This window comes from Cnephaeus nilssonii (genome assembly GCF_951640355.1).
Source record: "Cnephaeus nilssonii genome assembly, chromosome: 10".
Taxonomy (NCBI): Eukaryota; Metazoa; Chordata; class Mammalia; order Chiroptera; family Vespertilionidae; genus Cnephaeus; species Cnephaeus nilssonii.
Window position 1 is genome coordinate 27,821,108 of NC_137081.1, and position 20,308 is coordinate 27,841,415.

Below are 20,308 nucleotides of genomic sequence, written 5' to 3' on the forward strand. Positions count from 1 at the left end.
TTTATAGAATGGTGGCAACTGTGAAAAAAGGTACTTAGGACCTCCATGATGAATATGTTATCTTCAAGTAAATAGCCCTAAAGACAAGCCAATCTCTCTATATCAAAGGCTAAGGGACTGACCGTACATACGTCCGACTGGCCGGTACATATGACACGCACTGGCAATTTAGAAATAAACGTTGACTCGCATATGCGCAATACATATAAAGCTCTCGCTGGTGCCAATTGCACGTGTGTTTTAATTTTATAATACTATATTATATATACTATTTTGACATGTAATTTTTTGCTATAATGTAATTACCGCATGAATCTTTCTTCTAATTAATTTCCTTTCAATGTGCACAAATCCATGCACCAGGCCACTAGTAGTCAATAAGTATCTAGAAGCATTATATAGTAAAACTAACACCATTTCTGTGCCATAGGGAGAACCAGGACTAGCCAGGCCTGGAGAACCAGGAATACCAGGTTTTCCAGGAGAAAGAGGCAATGCTGGGGAAAATGGAGAAATTGGACTCCCTGGACTTCCAGGTCTCCCTGGAATTCCAGGAACTGGAGGGCTTGATGGACCACGAGGTACAATAGCAAGTTCAATTACTTTTCTCCTCTGTGAGCTTTGCTAAAATGTAGCAAATTAAATGTGTAGGTGCTATAGGGGTGAAGAATTCTCAAAGTTCTAGATGAATAAATAGAATCTGTGGGGCCTAATTATTTCTCCACTCAACATTGTTGCTCTACCTTTGTTCCTTCTTCCCTTCTTTGTTCCTTCTTTCCTTCTTAATGAGTGTTCTCTGTATAAGACATATTAATGATAATAGATATTGGCCCAATTTAGTGGGAGGGGGTTTGCAGGAGAATGTTTGGGATAGCAATACTAGCACCTTGGATTTTGGCCCTGGAATATATTCTTGGACTCTCTTTTGCAGGGGATCCAGGGCAGCCTGGACCACCTGGAGAAAAAGGACTCCCAGGGAGATGCACAGAGGGTGCCAGGGGACCCCAGGGACTTCCAGGCTTAAATGGATTGAAAGGGCAACAAGGTAAGAGGAGGGCCTCAAAACCGGTCACTAGATGGGCAAGTGGCCTGGGACTCCTGCTAGATGTTTTGCTATTTAATTCTGGAACTGTCCAGCAGCAAGTCCTGACCACTGCTCATGGGAACTGGTATGAAATATAAACCTTGTTGTCATGGATTTGTTGTAGTGAGGACTCACGCATGGTGAGTGGCACTGAATGTGTTCTGTAAGTTCAAGACTAAGGCAAAGTCATTAAGTGCAGTCCCGGGATGTGCCTGCAGAATTAGAAAATAGATCTAAATTCTACATTTTTATTACTGCAAGAGTCATTGAAACAGAGAATGCTAAAGCCAGAAGGGATCTTAAAAATTTTATAGGAGGGGACATTAACCAACCAATCAATCCATCCATCTGATGAGTATATGTTTTATTTAGCTCCAAATCACACAGCTAAATATTTACAGCCATAAAATATTTCTGGAGTCAGTGGGGAAAGCGCTTGTGTGTTCATTCCTTTATCTCATTCATTCATTCACATATAGGTAGAAAAGGTGAAGCAGGACCTAAGGGAGACCCAGGGATTCCAGGTTTGGATAGATCAGGACTTCCTGGAGAACCTGGACCACCAGGAATGCCAGGTCATCAAGGCGAGATGGGACCACCTGGTCAAAAAGGATATCCAGGAAACCCAGGATTTTTAGGGCCACCAGGTATTTTCTTCTGCTTTTATTTATTTTTATTTTTCAATTACAATTGACATATAATATCATATTAGTTTCAGGTATTCCACTGAAACTAATGATTATTTTTGCTGTGTAATCCTTTTTATATGTTACTACTAAAATAGATTTGCTAGTATTTTGTTGAGAATTTTTGCATCTATATTTACAAGGGAAACAGGTGTGTCTTTTTTCTTTTCTTATGATGTTTCTTCCTAGTTTTGGTATCAGGGTAATGCTGGTCTTACAGAACAAGATGGGAAGTGTTTCCTCCTCTTACATTTTATAGAAGAGTTTGTGGAAAAGGGATATTTTTTTAAATGTTTGGTAGAATTCATCAGTGAAGTGATCCAGTTCGGGGCTTTTCTTTGTGATAATTTTTTAAATTACTAATTCAATTTATTCATTTGTTATGGGCCTAATTATATTTTCTATTTCCTCTTGAGTCATTTTTGGTAATCTGGGCATCTCTAGGAGTTTGTCCATTTTCTGTAGGTTATCTAATTTGCTGGCATATGGCTATTCATAGCATTCCCTTATAGTTCATTTTATTTCATCACTGTGTTGACAGTTAATATGTTTTAGAAGAATATTCCAATATTCTCCTGGCATGTAACCTCACTGACCTTTTCTCTAGAGAATAGCACAGGATAACAACTTAATCTGCAAATTATCCTTTCATTTGTATGATTGAGCTGTTATCACATGCCAGCACTGTTCCAGGCCCTAGGGCCACATCAGTGGACAAGTTCCACCTCTGCCAGTGAGTGAGACAAAAATGAATACATTAGTTATAAGTTCAACTCTAGACAACAGCTATGAAGAAAATAAAATGAGCTATTGGTCATGGACGGAGAGGAGGAATAGTTCAAAACATAAACATATTCTATTCTTATCCACAAACGTGATCTGCTACCAATGACTTCCACATACACGATGTAATAAGAGACTGGTTACTGACCCATCTCATAGACAATTATGGTTATTTTCTTATTTATAGAAACCATTCCTTCAACTCCCACTTTCTCCTTCTAAATATAATTTATTTTATGGAAAAAGCACTTGCTTTTCTCATTCTGAATATGCTTTGTGTTACTTGTTTCGACAGGTGAAAGAGGAACCATTGGGATGATGGGCTACCCGGGCAACATTGGCCTTCCGGGGCCTCCTGGGACCCCAGGCTCCCCAGGACAGAAGGGTAAGTGATGGAAGAGCTTTCCAGTTATCAGGAGGAAGGAACAGCAAAATGGTTATATTTTATTCTTTGAGGGGAAGCTAGTTCTGAGAAAATCATGTCTTTGATTTTGCTGTTTCCTGTTTTCCTTTTTCCCATTTGAACGGGATCATTTTCTTCCCTACAGGCTGTTTTAGGAAACTATTTATGAAGGTCTCAGCACTGTCAAGTGTTTTGGCTTGTTTGTTTTGTTTTATGGTAAGCACTGTTAACTTTTGCAACCTTATGCACTATTTAAAGAATTAAGGAACTGCTGTGGTTACTCCTGTCTTACAGGTAGCTTTGGAATCCCAGGAGCAAAGGGTGAGAGAGGACCCCCAGGAGCCAAGGGGGAGAAAGGAACTAAAGGACCTCCCGGGCCTTCTCAAATATCTCACTTACTGGGGGACAAAGGAGAACCAGGCCTCAAAGGTACAGACTGCCTTACCTTTAGAACCAGAACATCAGAGCTGATTCTGAAACTGAGAATTATCCAGGCAAACCCTTCCGGTTGGCAAATGAGGACAGTGAGGGCCAGTGTTTAGTATCCTGTCCACAGTCCCAAAGCCAGTCGTTGGCTCAAGCCTAAACTAGAACTGGGTCTCATGTGCCTTGCACAATAATATGTTGCCTCTTTAATGTATAACTCTTTATTTCTAAGCAACTCTGCATTTTGGTCAGCTGTTTTTAAATTTTCCCTAGTCAGTTTTTAAACCGTAAGTCTCAAAACCCCTATTTGCCAAGTAAGTTGAAAACTAAATCCTTAGGAAGTTCCACATAAAAACCTTCCCTGCCTAAAATAGAAACCTCCACCCCAAATTCCACTATATTCCATCAGCCGTCAGGATTCATTTTTCTCATTTGCATCGCAAAATTGCTTCTCATGCTCAAAATCCTTTGGAGAAGAGTGTTTTATTCATTTTAAGAAAGCCTGCCTTATGGTCTCCTTGACCAATGTTAATCCCAAGTAATTTTAGAAAAAAAGAGAATAGCTGGGTAAAATGAAATATTTGCAGATTAGACTTTCATAGCAGGGAACAATGAAGAAAAATGTACATTTTCAGTTGCCAAACCCTATTGTGTTGAGTAATTTGTAATACATTTTGAGAAGTGGGATTGTATTCAACAAATATTTTTATGCTTGTCACATAAGGATGGATAGTCCAAGTAAAGATTTGCTTAACAAATTCTGCACAAAGTGCTGTAGGCCTGTCTAATTTAAATACAACCCATTTTTAAAATCTTAATTTCTCAAAGACTCAAAGGCATCCACTGCAAGTGGATGAGGTATTGAGGGTGCAGGTAAGCACAACTGTGGTCTTCTCCTAAAGGAGCCTGCAGGGGAGACGTAGGTGTATATATGAAAAGGCAGTGAGTAATATTTTTTATCAGGAAAATAGTGTGATCAAAGCCATGTTCTACAAAAGCAGGGTGGTATTGTGGGAAGTTTATGAGTTCTCCCCCCTATGGAACTGGGTTCAAGTCCCAACACTACTATTGATGGACAGGGCGACTCTAGCTTAGTCCATTGACTTCTTAGGCCAGTTTTCTCATCTCTGCACTCTAGCTGGAAAGGCTTGAGGATAGACTTAGATTGCCTGCAGATTAAAAAAGATAAATAAAAGAGAATAGTGTCTGTCATATGCTAATTAGTTAGTACACCATAGTTATAATAAATGGACTGAGAATGGGATAGTCTAGACACAAACATGGTCCTCTGGCATCACTAAGATAAAGCAAGAAGAAGCTATATTTAGGCCACTAATTCTTATAATGCTTGTTAATTGCTGGTTTTGTTTGAGAGCTAACTCATGCCAGCTACTGTGCTAATATTCTCATTTAATCCTGTTTTTAAAAAGATGTAAGTCCACATTGGCCCATTCTCTTAATAAATATCCTATATTCTATTATAATAATACTAGAGGCCCGGTGCACGAAATTTGTGCACTGGGGGGGGGGGGTCCCTCAGCCCAGCCCACACCCTCTCGTAGTCCGGGACCTCTTGCTCCTTACTGCCCACTTGCTCGCTGCTCCTTACCACTTGACTCGCTGTTCCTTAGCGCTGCTGTGGAGGTAGGAGAGGCTCCTGCCACCGCCGCTGCACTTGCCAGCTGTGAGCCCGGCTTCTGGCTGAGCGGTGCTCCCCCTGTGGGAGCACACTGACCACCAGGGGGCAGCTCCTGCACTGAGCATCTGCCCCCTGGTGGTCAGTGCGCATCATAGCAACCGGTCATTCTGGTCTTTCCGCCGTAATGGTCATTTAGGTTTTTATTATATAGATAACATCAATTTTAATCAGAATGTGGATAACTCTGATAAAATTCTAACCTGTATTTTTAATACATTGTTTAACTTTAGGGTTTGCAGGACAGCCGGGTGAGAAAGGAAACAGAGGCATTCCCGGGTTACCGGGTTTAGAAGGACACAAAGGGCCCCCTGGGCCACCAGGACCACCAGGTATAGTGGACTTGCTAATAGAAATATCAAGCTTTACGTTTCCCTACATCTACATGTAACAAAAATGTGTTTCTAGACTTTCTGGTATGAATGTGAATCCCGCTCTAATAGTCTTCCAACAGAAATTTGCTTCTAAATTAAACCAAAATGAAGGTGTGTATAGTCAGCCTGTATTAATGGAACTTTGTGAATGTAAAAATATTAACATTCACAAAGTTCCATTTTTGTACTAAAATTTTTATTTTGAAACTACTAATATGTATTGTAAACTTTAATTTATCACAATATTACATATCATAGAAGAAAATCAGATAATGCTTTAGAGGTTTTCAAATTTGCCTCTTTCTTTTTTAAACAGGTTATTGAGTTTGCAAACTAATTTTTTAAACAATTAAAGTAGCCACCTTACTCTCTGTGATCCCATCAAAATATATTACATGGCAATAAATGTTCAGTATAGAAATCTATTACTTTCCTGCTTTGGTCCTAGGATGATCTTGATATTATTCAAAATCTAGGCCTGCCGACAAGAACCTAACTTTCTCTAAGTTTACATGTCTGGGTCCTCAGTCCCCTCCTTATATGAAGGCAAAAGGCAGCTAGCAAGTACTCAAACCAACTGGCCTGGCTGCTCTGGATACATAAATTCATGCAGGCATCAAATATTTATTGAGCACCTTGTGTCCAGGAACTATGCAGGGCACATGACTGTTTATTTGTTCTCAAGGCCCCAGAGGAGATCCTGGAAGCAATGGGAATCCTGGAGAACCAGGCCCCCATGGAGTACCAGGAAGCATGGGGAACATGGGGGTGCCAGGTAATGTATAAGATCCTGCTATGAGCCTACATGCTTATGATGGATCCCAGTTCTAGATATTTTGTGTTGTTTGTTGTTTTGATTTTCCATTTCTTAGAAAGTTGGTATAATACAACTAGATTTCATTATGTAACTAGAACACTAATGAGAACAAAATAAATATTTACATTATGTAAAAATAATCCATCATGACTACCTGGTATATTAGTGATACCGAAAAGTCAACTTCCTAAAAGAAAGGTGGTTTATGCAAAGGCTGGAAGTAGAACACTTTGAGATCCCTGTGTTTACCTATTGTATCTGATTTCTTGCCTAATTTCAGGGTCCAAAGGAAAGAGGGGAACTTTGGGACTCCCAGGTCTCCCTGGAAAAACAGGCTTCCCAGGTATTCATGGTCCCCAAGGAGATAAGGGAGAGCCAGGTTATTCAGAAGGCACAAGGCCAGGACCACCAGGACCCAAGGTATATCGGCCAGTGAAGTATTTACATTTTGGTGGTGGGGTGAGTCTTTTTAAATACCAACAACTATTGGATTCAATGTGAGCAGAGAAAATTTTAAATATTATTATATTTTCAGGTAGGTATTTGGGTTCTCTTTAATCCTATCTTCACAAATGAGGATGCCTATTACACAGCTGTCAACTTCTTAATGTATTCTTGCCAGTTTCAACTCTCAAAGAATTTCTCATAATTGTCCCTGCAATGTAAGTGGGCTGCCAGAAGGAAGCAGTGATCAGGAACTCAGACAATCTGCCAGGGCAGTGTTTGTTTTCTGTGACACAAAGTAGCCAGTCTCTGCTATGGACTCACCTCACACAGACTTATAAAAATAAATTTCCAAATCTTATAATAAAAAACACTTGACTTATTAAACTGTAATAAAATATATAAAGTAAAATAACTTTAGAGCATCATCAAAAAGCAAACAAAATCCTAAGATACATACATTTATTATAATTGTTTTAGAACTGTACTGAATGAAAATTCCATTACACAGAATTGTGTCTTGTCTCAATGTTCTCAGCACTTGTGCTGTTAACTAGAAGTGTATTTGGAAGCCCAGCATGTTGTACCAAGAAACAACCAAACATTTCCATGGGGCTCAGCTGTTTTTTTTTAGGTTCATTTCCTTCCTATTCTTCTGTGTGTACTTACAATAAAAGCCAGAGCTAGATCACTAGAGAATGATTAATATAAATTCCTATAATCAGGGGTTTTAACATGGATTTCCATGCATCTATGGAACCCTAAGAAGTCTGCTAATCTCCTGAAATTGAATGTAAAATGAATGCAAATTTTTGTAGGAGAGAGTCCACATTTTTATCAGACTTTCAAAAGTATATGACTCTAAAATATATAAAACTTGTTGCTTAAGGGGCCTTTTCCCTGACTCTCTGTTGAGCCAATAAAATATTACCTTTCCTAAAGATTTCCACCAATCATGTTCTCCATTGGTAATTACTAAAACTGCATCAGAGAAAATGTTTAGAAGCCACATAGACCCAAGAAAGCAACTCTTTATTACTTGGAGCACAAATAAATTTCCTTTGCCCTTGATTTTTAGACTAGGTCCTCAGAAAACCAGGGAGACACCATTTCCATTGAGATATTTTCTCAGTGAGGAATTGTCTTATACTTAATTAACATTCAATTAATTAATAGTTTCACTTAGATATAGGGTTTTCATAGGTAACCACAGAAGAGATGTTCAGAACTATGCATTGAACAAAAAATGGGCTCATTTGATCAGACTGGCAAATCATAGTGACAGAGTAGTATATTTTAATCAGTTACTATGGAGATTTTGTAAGTAACCATCAAATCCATATGTGCTGGTTTATCATAAAATTGAAGTACAGATGTAATGGAGATTTTGCTTTCTTTTTACATATGATTGACATGCATTTATCGGCATGTATAATATTGGTAGAACATATATTCATTTGGTCTAACTATTTCTTTCCTACTCCTGAGTTAATTATCACAAGTTGAAATTATACCTTTGTGTGATTATTTACTATCTCCCCACTGGTCTCTAAAGCTCCATGAAGCAAGGGCTGTATATATCACACATGTGTATATGGTTATTATATTCCTGGTGAGAGCCAGCTTTGGAGGTGTGTGACCCATGTAGTCACAGAGGTTGGGTGCTAAGAAGGACAGCACACTTGGTTCAATGCTTTAATGTCGCTGTCTTGAATTGCTTTACCATTTTGTAAAAGGGAGTTGAATATTCATTTTGGGCTGGGCCCCACAAAACATGTAGCCCCCCTTTTCCCAGCACCTGTCACAGTACTGGCCCACAGCAGATACTCAGTATGAATTGCTAACTAACCAGCTAAATAATATTCCTATATAATAAAAGCATAGTATGCAAAGTGTTCCCTCGACCAGGAGTTTGTCCGGGAGTTCAATCAGGGGGTGGGGCTGGTGTCTGGAGGAAGGGAGGGCATACCCGGCCGGCAGCCTGCCGCCAATAGGGACCCTACCAGTGCATTAATTTCATGCACTGGGCCTCTAGTGTTAATAATAATAAATAAATGCAAACAAATACAGTTTATACTTCATTCTGATCACATATCCTGCTTACATGAGAATTTTAAAGGTGTTTGACTGAATTTAAGGGAGAACCAGGATTGCCAGGTGTCGTGGGACGGAAAGGAGAAAGAGGGCCACCTGGGCCACCTGGATATTCAGGGCCTGCTGGACCTGACGGAGTCCCTGGACATCCCGGAAGTCCCGGCCACCCAGGTGAGCATTGGCTTTACTCTGAGAGCAGGAGGCATGACACTCAGCATGACTCTCGCCGCCTAGAATCGTCTCTATAGACAGAAAGCTATTTAGGCTTTTGTGTTATAATTGCTTTTATTCAACTTTCATCTTCTAATTCTAAGACACTAAGGAATAGAAGATTATTCACGAGGAGCCTTATTTGCTGATGAGTCAGTTTGGTGGACTGAGATCTAAAAAACTGCTCCCATAAATAACACTTCTGAGGTGCTCCCCAAAATTTCTGAGGAGTTCAGCCCACAGATGTGAAATGTTAGTTCATTGTCTAATCTTATGATGGTTGTATCACTTTTCTAGGTTTCCCATAACAAACAACACAGATGGAAATTTATTTTCTCACAATTCTGTAGGCTAGAAGTTTGAGATCAATGTATCGGCAGGGTTGATTTCTTCTGAAGCCTTTCTCCTTGACTCATAGAGGGCCACCTTCCCCCCGTGTCTGTCCTCTGTGTCTGTGTCCAAATAGCCTCTCCTTATAAGGACACCAGTCATGTTGGAGTAGAGCCCACCCAAGTGACCTCATCTTAATTTAACTGCTTCTTTAAAGACCCTATCTCCAAGTATAGTGATATTCTGAAATATTGAGGGTTAGGACGCCAACATATAAATTAGGGAGCAACACAGTTCAACCCATAACACTGTTGTGGTTTTATTTTTTCTGGCATGTTTCAAGGTCAAACTTTGGCTTTATTTTTTATTGCTTATAATTCAGGTTTCAGTTTTTGTTTTGCTTTACTAAAAACAACTGCTAAGCTACTGGGTTGCAGCTGCAGGTCTTACTTAGAGATACCATTTAAATTATCATTTCAAACACTAAAAGTTTCCATGGATTTGCTGTTAATTCCCAATTAAAGCAATAAGTCAGTTATCGAGTGGCCCACGTGATTGCTGTATGCACACTCTTCAAAATGGTTCAACACATTGCTGTGCTTCTCTAGGGAAGTAGCACCCAAGAAAAAGCCTGAGGTGACAGGTACAAGTCACCTGAACACCACTGTGAGCACAGTTGACTGTAAGAACCGACCATTTCAGCCAATGTAATCATTTATCTTTCAGTATTTTTTGTCCTTTCCCTCTCTCTCCATTTGTAGGAAAGCCGGGTCCTGATGGTGACATGGGGTCAAGAGGAATGAAAGGCTTCCCTGGATTTCCAGGAACAAAAGGCCCTCCAGGTTCCTTCTCTACTTTGTCTATCACCCTTTCCTGAGGGAAGCGTGTTCCCCCTGAGTTTGAACTCTCTGCTTAGCTGTAGCTTTGAGCCACGACTGCTCTTTAGAAGGTAGCCTCCAATTACTCAGTGCTCAGACAGAAATGCAGAAGAGTGAGGCTAGCTATTTATACCTAATTCAAAGGTCTGCCAACCTAGACATTCCAAAGTGATAATCCTCATGACTCTATTAGTCTGTTCATAGCTTTCATTGTGCAGTTAGCTGCACATAACTACAGTTCTGCAAAATAAACACTTTTACCAGAGTTACACACATCTGGCACATTAGGCCATTCATCAGAAGGAAGTTCTCTCTCTGAATGACTTTTTTTTTGTTTTCAGGCCCTCCAGGATTCCCAGGAAACCCTGGACCAATGGGTATGAGAGGAGACCAAGGATGTGATGGGATTCCTGGTCCAGCAGGAGAAAAGGGAGAAACGGGTACAACTTGCTCATTATCTTGGATCCACTAGTTTTATTTTGCATGAAGTAATTAGTGACACTAATTATTAATTAGTAATTAATAATTAGTAACCCTTCATTGCTCTAGAGATTCTTTTCTGACAGAACAATCTTTAACATGTTCTGGGTATGTGATAATTTAAACTTCCTTTTATTGCCAAGGTTAAATTGACCTAGCAGAATAAATCATATCTACGTAATGAAACCAACCACATGTAAAATATTAATATGCCAAAATTACCTCTTTCAGGTTTGCTGGGGGCACTTCCAGGCCCAAAAGGGAAGCCTGGTGTTCAAGGTGAGCGGTTCTTCCTTCTTGGCCCTGGTGACTCACGGGTTCAAGGACAGAACCCGTAATATGCTTGATCTATAAAATAAAAACATGGAATTAAAGGAATTCCAGTGGTAAAATAGGATGTTAATATTCTTCATATTCAAGTAAAAATGCTTCATAATTACCATTACCACAAAGTGAATGAATTAGAAACTGTGATCCAATTTTGGAATTTCCTGCTATGAAAGTCTTTAAAAATAAAAAAGACTTCTTATCTATTTGCTTTGTTGTTGACAGCATGTTTTAAAGGCATCATTTCCTAAAAGGAGAAGGTGAAATCGGTGGCTTCTCAATGAGCATCCCTCCCTGCTCTTCTTAGATGCAGGAATAACGCCAACCCTTTCCCACCTTATCATCTCCACAGCTCTGATTCCAACCCCCACAGCCAGCTTGTGGGTCACGCTACTCTTGATAAATTCTTTTAACATCTCAGACCTGGCAATTTTTTAAAAAATATATTTTATTGATTTTTTACAGAGAGGAAGAGAGAGGGATAGAGAGTTAGAAATATCGATGAGAGAGAAACATCGATCAGCTGCCTCTTGCACACCCCCTACTGGGAATGTGCCCGCAATCAAGGTACATGCCCTTGACCAGAATCGAACCTGGGACCCTTGAGTCCCCAGGCCAACGCTCTATCCACTGAGCCAAACCAGTTTCGGCTCAGACCTGGCAATTTACTGAGCATATCATTCAAAGCACATACAAGTTTTTCATTGGACAGCTGTAGTTCTGAATGTCTCATGCCAGTGTTTCATAAAATAAGCAGCTGAAGTTTTCCCATTTTGTAGAGAAACCTGCCAGAAAAAACATTAGCTTACTTGTACCTTTTTATTGACCCTTCTCAGCCATGGGTCCTGTGGATTTGAGTATTTTATTAGCAAAGACGCCTAAACCCTGGTTATTGATACTCACAAGAACCAGCAAGAAGTAGTCTGATGCTACTGAGAAACTCAGAGGGCAGGAACTTCCTCTTGACCTACCAGCTCACCTGTGAACATAGACAAAAGCTGCCCCTTTCTGTTTGCTTCTGGATGATGTGATCATCTTTGCGGATGAGTTCAATATCCCCACGTTCTCACACACACTCGCCTCCCCCATGAGCATAAGGCTTTCCCAGTCTAGGTCACCGTCGAGTTTTAAAATTATGTCCAAAAGGAGAGTTTCTGTTCCTTTTCCTGGGCTAAGTTCCCAATTTAACCATTTGGAATGAGAAATCTTTAGCATTTAATTGGAAATACAATTTTATATAAAATGATCACATCTTAAGTTTTTAAAAAAGCGTCAAAAATAACAAATAGCCTAATTGTGTAAGTAAATGATTATGCACCCCAATCCCTCTAGGATAACTAAATATGGAGAAGAGTTCATTGAAACATGGAAGGTCTGAATCCTTTTCATTAGTTTATTCTCCCAACTCCTAAAAAGAAACCATGTCATAAAACAAGGAATAATTTGAATGGAATTGGAACATATAACCCAAGACAGCAACTTGGTGCTTCAGACCATTGCCAGACCATTGTACAAATACAGTATTTCACAGCTTAGAGTGAGCTGAAATCATCTAAACACCTTAAAAGCATAAATTATGGGCATCAAAAAGCTAAAGAACATGATAGACAAAAGGCTAGATAGTCAATATTCATCCATTTTATTTCCAGACTCACTTTTAAGTCTTCCCTGCATAATAGCTTCCCAAGCCCTTCCTATGCCAGCAGCCTCATCCCCACTTTGTCTTCTTGCCATCATATCTGTCTCCTATTTTTATGCCACTTACTGTTTCTATAATAACACAAAGATGGGAGAGAGGGGGAAGTTTATTTTAGATTATACAGCATTTTCCATCTGTGATTGTCAATGTACAAGTTCTTGAAGATTATTGAGAAATATTATTATTTAGTAGTGACTTTGGGGCTCTTTGGTAAATCCAAAGCTCCTGCCACATCCATCCCTTGCAGAGTAGAGTTTGCCGTATGGGGGAGGAGTGACCAGAGGACAGAGATGGGATTACAGCTTTGTCGTTCCTTTGCCTGGATTGAGCTGGGCAACACCTCCAATGCACACATCGTTGCCATGAAGTTTTAGCTTTGTGTGCTCTACTGAGTTTTCAGTGATTAAATAATGTCATTTTAATGAAAGTTCACCAGATAATAACAAGCATGGCTTACATTTACAGAAGACTTTAGACCTTACACCATGCTTTTCCATCTCACTTTTCCATTTATTACCTCACTGGGTCCTTGAAGACCTGAGCTAGGTCAGATCCTACCTTCATTTTAAAAATAAGAATATGACAAAGTGAAGTGACTTTGCCAAGATCAAATGGCTAATCAAAGGCAGAACTTACTCAAGACCTGCATTTCTTTTACCAGCTTATTTTTATAAACTATATATATATATATATATATATAGTTTATAAAAATAGTTTATATTTTTATAATATATATATATATACATATATATATATATATATATATATATATATATATATATATATATTGTGAATCTAATCACATTATTAGAGATAACCACAAACTATAACTCCCAGTATAGGGGCATTATGGAAACTTATAAAGCCTTTCCCTTTGCAGGAGCGAAAGGAGACAGAGGAGCCCCAGGCTTGCCCGGCCTTCCCGGCAGGAAAGGAACAGTGGGAGATGTTGGGTCTCGAGGACCCCCGGGAGTGCCAGGATTCCCAGGGCCACCAGGTTTCCCTAGTGCAATCATCCCTGGCCAAAAAGGAAACAGAGGTCCACCAGGCCCAAGAGGAAATCCAGGTAGAGGATCTACTTTTAAAGAAGATAAAAGAATGAAAATAATGTTTAACAACAGAAGCTTTCAACTCCCCCTCGTGTGACCTTATTGCTTCTTTTCCCTCTGGTCTTCTCCATTTTTCCATACCCACCGGTTTTCACACAGAGTGACCAGGTATTGTTGAGGCAGATGGTCTGTAAAATTGGTAAATGCCAAATTAGCCTAAAAGACAGAGATGCATCCACTCACCAGTGGGCTCCTGTTCTGAGTCAGGTATGGAGCTGGAGAAGATCCTGCTCTCACAGACCTGCATCGGGGAGAAACCATTCTTGCCTTGTGTCAGGGGTGTTATCTCATTCTGTCTTGACCATAATCGCATCACCCTGCCAAAGGGGAAACTGTTCAGGGTAATGGTCAGGAACAGGGTTTGCACTCTCTTCCAAAGAATCGTCAAAAGAACCTGCCGAGCTCCCGGACATGCAGTACTAACAGGCTCTTTCTGAATACAGGTGAGCCTGGACCCCCTGGACCTCCGGGGAGTCACATCAAAGGCATAAAGGGAGACAAGGGATTTATGGGTGAGCCAGGCCCAAGAGGCCCACCTGGAGCCGTAGGAGACACAGGGCCACCAGGTCCTCCCGTAAGTGCGGAAAATCATTTTGACTTCTTATATCTTCCAAACCAGTTGCCAGGATCAGAGGCACAGAGGCAACAACATTTTCCCATCTGTAATGCTCTGTGCAGTGCACCCAGGAGAAGACAGAGTCCAGAGGTTCAAAGAACCAGAGCCATAAGCATTAGATTTGGCTTCTAAGAGGCCCCTAAAGTGTGGGCCCTTTTCTATGTCACTCCTGACCTTTTCTTGTTTCAATTCTGAACAATTCCAGTTATGGAAGCTTCAGAAAAAACACCCAGGGGTTTGGGATCACACTAGAAGACAACATAATTTGTCTCGGTTAATATGCTTTTGAAGTTATGTGTGCTACCCCTAAATGTATATTTCCTTCCCATGACATACACTCCAGTGTTTGTAAATACCTGCCATTTCCTTCCAAATACAGGGGTGGGCAAAAGTAGGTTAACAACAACAATAATAATAATAATAAATACAATAATTAATAAATAAACAATACAAGAATAAACTGTTTCACATACTCACAACTGCAAACCTACTTTTGCCTACCCCTATATTGTCTCCCCCCCCAATAAATACCTGTTTGTGTTGCTTTTTTTTTTTTTTTTTCAAATTCAATTTAACCTTTCATCAACCCTGCCTCTATTGATATATCCTACTTTGTCAACATCTCACCTAAAAAGGCAGGCCCTGGACAAAGAATATCCAGGAGTGAGACCTCGGTAGTCAGTGGGGTGCCTAGAGGAGGGAAGAGTCTCACTATCCTGACATCCCCACTTTGTAACACAACCTAAAATCCATTAGGGCTGCTTGGCTGCCACGTCCCCATCTTGTCGCCGCACACTGAGCTTACAGTCAATGAAAGCCCATGTGCCTTTCCCCCGTGAACTGCTACTAAGTTTTCTCCATTAGCTCTTGTCCTGCGTGTTTACTTGAGATTTACATGTGGGACTTTCACATTTACCTTTCTTAGATGTCATTTTGTTCATTTAGGCTCATCTCCCAGCCTATTACTATCTCTCACTCAGCCTCTCACTCAACACCTCAGCCTTCTTCCTAGCTTTCTGATTCCTCCGTTTACATCAAATTCTTGGAGACTGATGAGGAATCAGAGTTCTGTCGCAGATGTTCTGGGTCAGGAATTGTGCTGCTCTCTTAAGATCTCTTGGTATTTGGTTTCCAAAATCTACCCTTTTAAAACCCTTTTTTTTTTTTAATTTGAAAAGTGAGATATTTGCCCTTCTTCAGTCTGAGTATCCTGGTGTTCTTCATGATTCTTTGAAAGTGGCAAACACTGACCCTATGATCACATCAAAAGTTCTCCCCAGGACACTGGGATGTGGAAAGTCCGGTTTGGAAATGTGATCTCTCTTAAACCTTCTGGGGGTTCCACCATCTAGGCTTCCTTCTACACTGGCACTTGAAAGGTAATCCTTCTTGATGGAAGTCTAAACTGGCGGGGTGCCTTTACCAGCTTTCTCCTTGCATGGAAGAGCTCACTCCCCACCCAAGGGCTGGGCCTGGCACCGGGCCCTCCTCCCTGGTTATCTCTGCCAGACCTCAGAAGCCTGGGAGTCCTGGATCAGATGGCTCTGTTTGCTCTCCCTCCTTTCTTTAACCTCACACTGCCTTATCCAAGCAATAGGACTGCTTCTTCGTTTGATCTTCTTGCTCCAATGACAGCTGGCTCAAAGGGCAGTCTTGTTGTTCTTGGCATTTTTCATGTCCACTGTTTTCAAGTAATCACATTCTGTCTCAAGTCACATGGACTCTGTAGAGTAGATTTAACATACATTCCGACATATGGCTCTTTTCAGAAGCCCTGCTTTCCCCTCCCCTCCCTCTATGTCTTTGCTTGGGCATCTCCTGGCTGCAAGAGCAATTCGTGTAAAGCCTCATTTGGAGGGAGCATCTCCTCCCGGGCAGATCATTGCATCCTTGTCCAAAGTGCGTGTCAGAACCGCCCTAACAACCTCTTCGTGCGCCCATCTCTGGACACTGTTTCTACCACTCTGACCAATGTATAACTCTGCTGGCTTAGTTAGAATGAGTTATTATTTTTTAAGTTATTATTATTGGAAACTATAGTCTTAAGGAGACATGTAGGTGGCGGAGGAATTATAGGAGGTGAAACAGTGATTGCAAAGTTAAAATGATGTCTCTTAATCTCAGCTCATTCTTACCTATCAGATTATATACTATTTATATCCCATTTTCTTTGAGTGTTGTGATTTTTTAAATTTGTCTGCGGTTCTGCTCTCTTTCACTTGAAATATAGGGAGCCCCCGGTACTCCAGGTCTGCCAGGGCCCAGAGGTGACCCTGGGTTCCAAGGATTTCCAGGCATGAAAGGTATTGTTTTGTGCACTGCTCTTTGGATGCAAATACAATGACTGAGATTCACAGTGTAGGTCACACACATGTTTACTGAACTCCCACAGTCATCCCAGATAGTTAGGATTATACAAATAAGACCTCAGTGTTAGTGAAGAAGAGGACTTAAAAATTAAAACCATACCTTAAAGGTGGAAACTATAGGAAAACTAAATAGAAACAGTTTAAAGCGGTTACCTTTGAGTGTACTGATATGTGAGGGTTAGGGGTTGGGGACCTACATTAATAGCAACAGCATTGATTGGGTTATTTCTTTTACCTTGTGCATGTGTTACAAGTTTAAAAGCTGAAAATCTAAAAGAATATTCATCAAACTGTTTATTAGTGGGGGAGGATAATATGTAGGTTTCAGTATTTTTTTATGGGGCACATGTGTTATGTTTTTAATGAGAAAAAAAACAAACTATACTTTGGGGATTTTTAACTTTAAAATGTTCATCCCCAGAAATGTAAACTTTAGGTTTTAGAAATTCTCCAATCTTCCATAAGGGTGCTATCACCTTAAATAAGGTTTTGACTATGGGATTTGTTGTCTTCGCTGGCTAAATCCCATTATTATTTTGTGTATGGCAAGGACTCTATTATAGACTGTAAGATGCTAAATAATTAGTGTAGCCAAAGTGAATAGAGCCACATTTTCACAAAGGAAACTTATTCCAGGACTAAGGAGTTCAAAGAGAGCCTTTTTCATGCATTCAATCACTGACTTCACAAGGAGCACATTAGCTAAGAATAAGTCAAAGCAAGTGATTCTGATGAGTCTCATTAGACATTGGGTGGGTGACTACTGGCAGGAAGCCTGGAAAAAATGTGTGCCACCTGTCACTTCCTCAGTCTCACAACAGGAATATCTAAGGATTGAAAAATTACATAAAGACCTCACTAAAGAAACATTCTGGGGAGATATTCAGAGGGGGTTTCATAAAATCCAGTTCTCTTATTAAATATAGGGAATCCCAAAAATGTATACACACACTTTGAATAATTATAAAGGCAGTGTTTATTAAAATATATCTCATTTTCAAAATTGAGCTATCGGCTGTTAAAGTGTGTATGTTCCATGAAACATTTAATCCCCCTCAGATTTCAGAATAAGACCATCTATCATCTGGCACTACTGAGTTTACACTTTTTTATTTATAAATTATTAATCCCCAAAGGGAAAGATATTGAGGCTTTTTCTGGCGTATATAAGTAAATATTGACACCTTCCTCAAGTTCTGATATCAAGTGGATAACTTATAGTGTAGTTGCCCGTTAACTTTTGGTCACTGTTTTATTGTATCTCTTCTACGAATATCATATTTAGTATTAAAGTCTTTCTAAGTAATCAGGTGTAATATCTACATTAGGCTGAGATTTTTTATAAGAGAGTATTTATACAAATCAATGGTTCTTGGTACCTTTGTTGTTGTTGTTGTTATTGTCAAACACTGGGAGAGAAATAGTACCACTTTGATAGTTTATATCAAAACAGATATTCTCTATGTACTCATAAGAGTTCCTAACATAATTAAATCTGGGCCATTAGAAGCTAGAGTAATAAGCTGAGAAACAGATAACTGTGACAACCAATATAACTTAGCAGGAAGTGCTAAAATAGGATTCAATGTCACTTTGTATTTTACCTTAAATATTGCGTTGAATTGCTTTCTGAACTTAGTGAGCTCTTAGGAACTCTCCCCCTTCAATGCTAAAATGCAAAATCTTAATGCTTATTTCTAGAATATACTTTTCAATAGATATTAAACATTGGGTCCAAATGAAATGCCAAAACCCATGTGAATATCTGTCACAGAGTTTATAACTTCCAGTCGCAATTTCCAGTATCTAGCTAGGAAACCCACTGTCCTAAGAGGAATCACACTGGCTCCCTTCCCCCTTTGTTTTAAGGAGAGAAGGGCAATCCAGGATTTCCAGGATCAATTGGACCTCCAGGGCAAACTGGGCCAAAAGGGCCACCAGGTAAATATCACTGCCTTAGTATTGCTCTCCATGAAGAAAGGGTAGCTCTTCAATAAAGCCATCATCTTCTTATGTTCATGTCAATAGGTGTACGTGGAGACCCTGGCACAGTTAAGATCATCTCCCTTCCAGGAAGTCCAGGGCCACCTGGCCGAGCTGGAGAACCAGGGATGCAAGGAGAACCTGGGCCACCAGGGCCACCGGGAATCCTAGGTGTGGGACTGGAAGCATTGACTTGGATCACTAGGAAGTAGTTGAATTAGCAAACGGTGCTCCACAGAAAATGTTACAAATTTGAGCTCATTTTAGTCTTGACCAGCAAATACAAAGCCTTTTGAGTCTATTGAAAGCTGTTGTGCATGGTATAAACTTGAGTAAGTACACTCTAGGGCACTTAGGGTTGTTGTTTTTTAATTAAGGTAAAAGTATTCTGTCCGACAACTGTTAGTCTTAGAGCTCTATTTCTGATTGCCTGAATAAACCTGACTTCTATGTATTGGTAGGTTTCTAATACTTTGTACAGCACTTGGAAAAGTAGTAAATACAAATGTAAGATTCAGCTCATGAAAGCTTTACAAAATACTAGTATTAATGTATGAAAATTGAACTAACCCCTTTATATAGGTTCAGCATATTGTAATAGTTTTCTGAATGGAATTATGTTCTAAGTTTGCTTAAAGAGATGACATATTACTTTGATCAATACAAGGGCATAGTGAATTCTGGAATAGCATAAATCAAAATGGCAGCAGTTTTAAAATGTTGTATTTCACATACTCCTAGTTCATTTCTAAGGGGCTTTTTTCCTGGGAATGAGGGTGTAACAAATTGGATGACCAACTGTCCCAGTTTACACAAGGCTTAGCTTCTGCTCAGTTTGTAACACTTACACTGCTGAAACTGGGGACGCCCCAGGTAAACTGGATGGCAGACCACTCTACCTTTTATCCTATATGAACTATTCAATACGATGTTGGTTTTTCTGTTTTGTTTTGTTGTTGTTGTTGTTTTATGTGTAGGACCCTGTGGGCCAAGAGGTAAACCAGGCAAGGATGGAAAACCTGGAACTCCTGGACCACCTGGAGAAAAAGGCAGCAAAGGTTGTAAAGGAGAGCAAGGTAAACGGCTGGCTTATTTCCTTCACCGGAGAGCTGTTTCAATAGACAGAGAAGTCTTACTTGAATATGTGACTACAATAATAATCTAGATCTTTCCATGTGTGCTGTTCAAATTAGACTGAAAACCAGCAGCAAAACACTCATCCTATATAATAAAGAGGTAATATGCAAATTGACCATCACTCTAACACACAAGATGGCTGCCCCCATGTGGTCAAAGATGGCCGCCCCCATGTGGACACAAGATGGCCACCACAAGATGGCCGGCAGGGGAGGGCAGTTGTGGGCGATCAGGCCAGCAGGGGAGGGCACTTGGGGGGAACCAGGTCTGCAGGGGAGGGCAGTTGGGGGCAACCAGGCCTGTAGGAGAGGGCAGTTAGGGGCAACCAGGCTGGCAGCGGAGGGCAGTTAGGGGTGTTTGGGC

General features: G+C 40.2%; 1 protein-coding gene across 2 annotated transcripts in view; it reads left to right on the forward strand.

Moving 5' to 3' along the window:
* COL4A3 (collagen type IV alpha 3 chain) overlaps window positions 1-20,308 on the forward strand; it is a 117,987-nt gene that overhangs the window by 84,652 nt on the left and 13,027 nt on the right. For both annotated transcript variants that reach the window (XM_079782109.1, XM_079782108.1), the window contains exons 30-47: window positions 431-581; window positions 932-1,045; window positions 1,564-1,731; window positions 2,849-2,938; window positions 3,251-3,385; window positions 5,312-5,410; window positions 6,138-6,227; window positions 6,550-6,689; window positions 8,852-8,978; window positions 10,109-10,189; window positions 10,567-10,665; window positions 10,937-10,984; window positions 13,612-13,797; window positions 14,284-14,414; window positions 16,687-16,759; window positions 18,695-18,766; window positions 18,854-18,979; window positions 19,786-19,884. In XM_079782109.1, coding sequence (XP_079638235.1) covers window positions 431-581; window positions 932-1,045; window positions 1,564-1,731; window positions 2,849-2,938; window positions 3,251-3,385; window positions 5,312-5,410; window positions 6,138-6,227; window positions 6,550-6,689; window positions 8,852-8,978; window positions 10,109-10,189; window positions 10,567-10,665; window positions 10,937-10,984; window positions 13,612-13,797; window positions 14,284-14,414; window positions 16,687-16,759; window positions 18,695-18,766; window positions 18,854-18,979; window positions 19,786-19,884 — 2,029 coding nt within the window. The remainder of the gene's footprint in view (window positions 1-430; window positions 582-931; window positions 1,046-1,563; window positions 1,732-2,848; window positions 2,939-3,250; window positions 3,386-5,311; window positions 5,411-6,137; window positions 6,228-6,549; window positions 6,690-8,851; window positions 8,979-10,108; window positions 10,190-10,566; window positions 10,666-10,936; window positions 10,985-13,611; window positions 13,798-14,283; window positions 14,415-16,686; window positions 16,760-18,694; window positions 18,767-18,853; window positions 18,980-19,785; window positions 19,885-20,308) is intronic.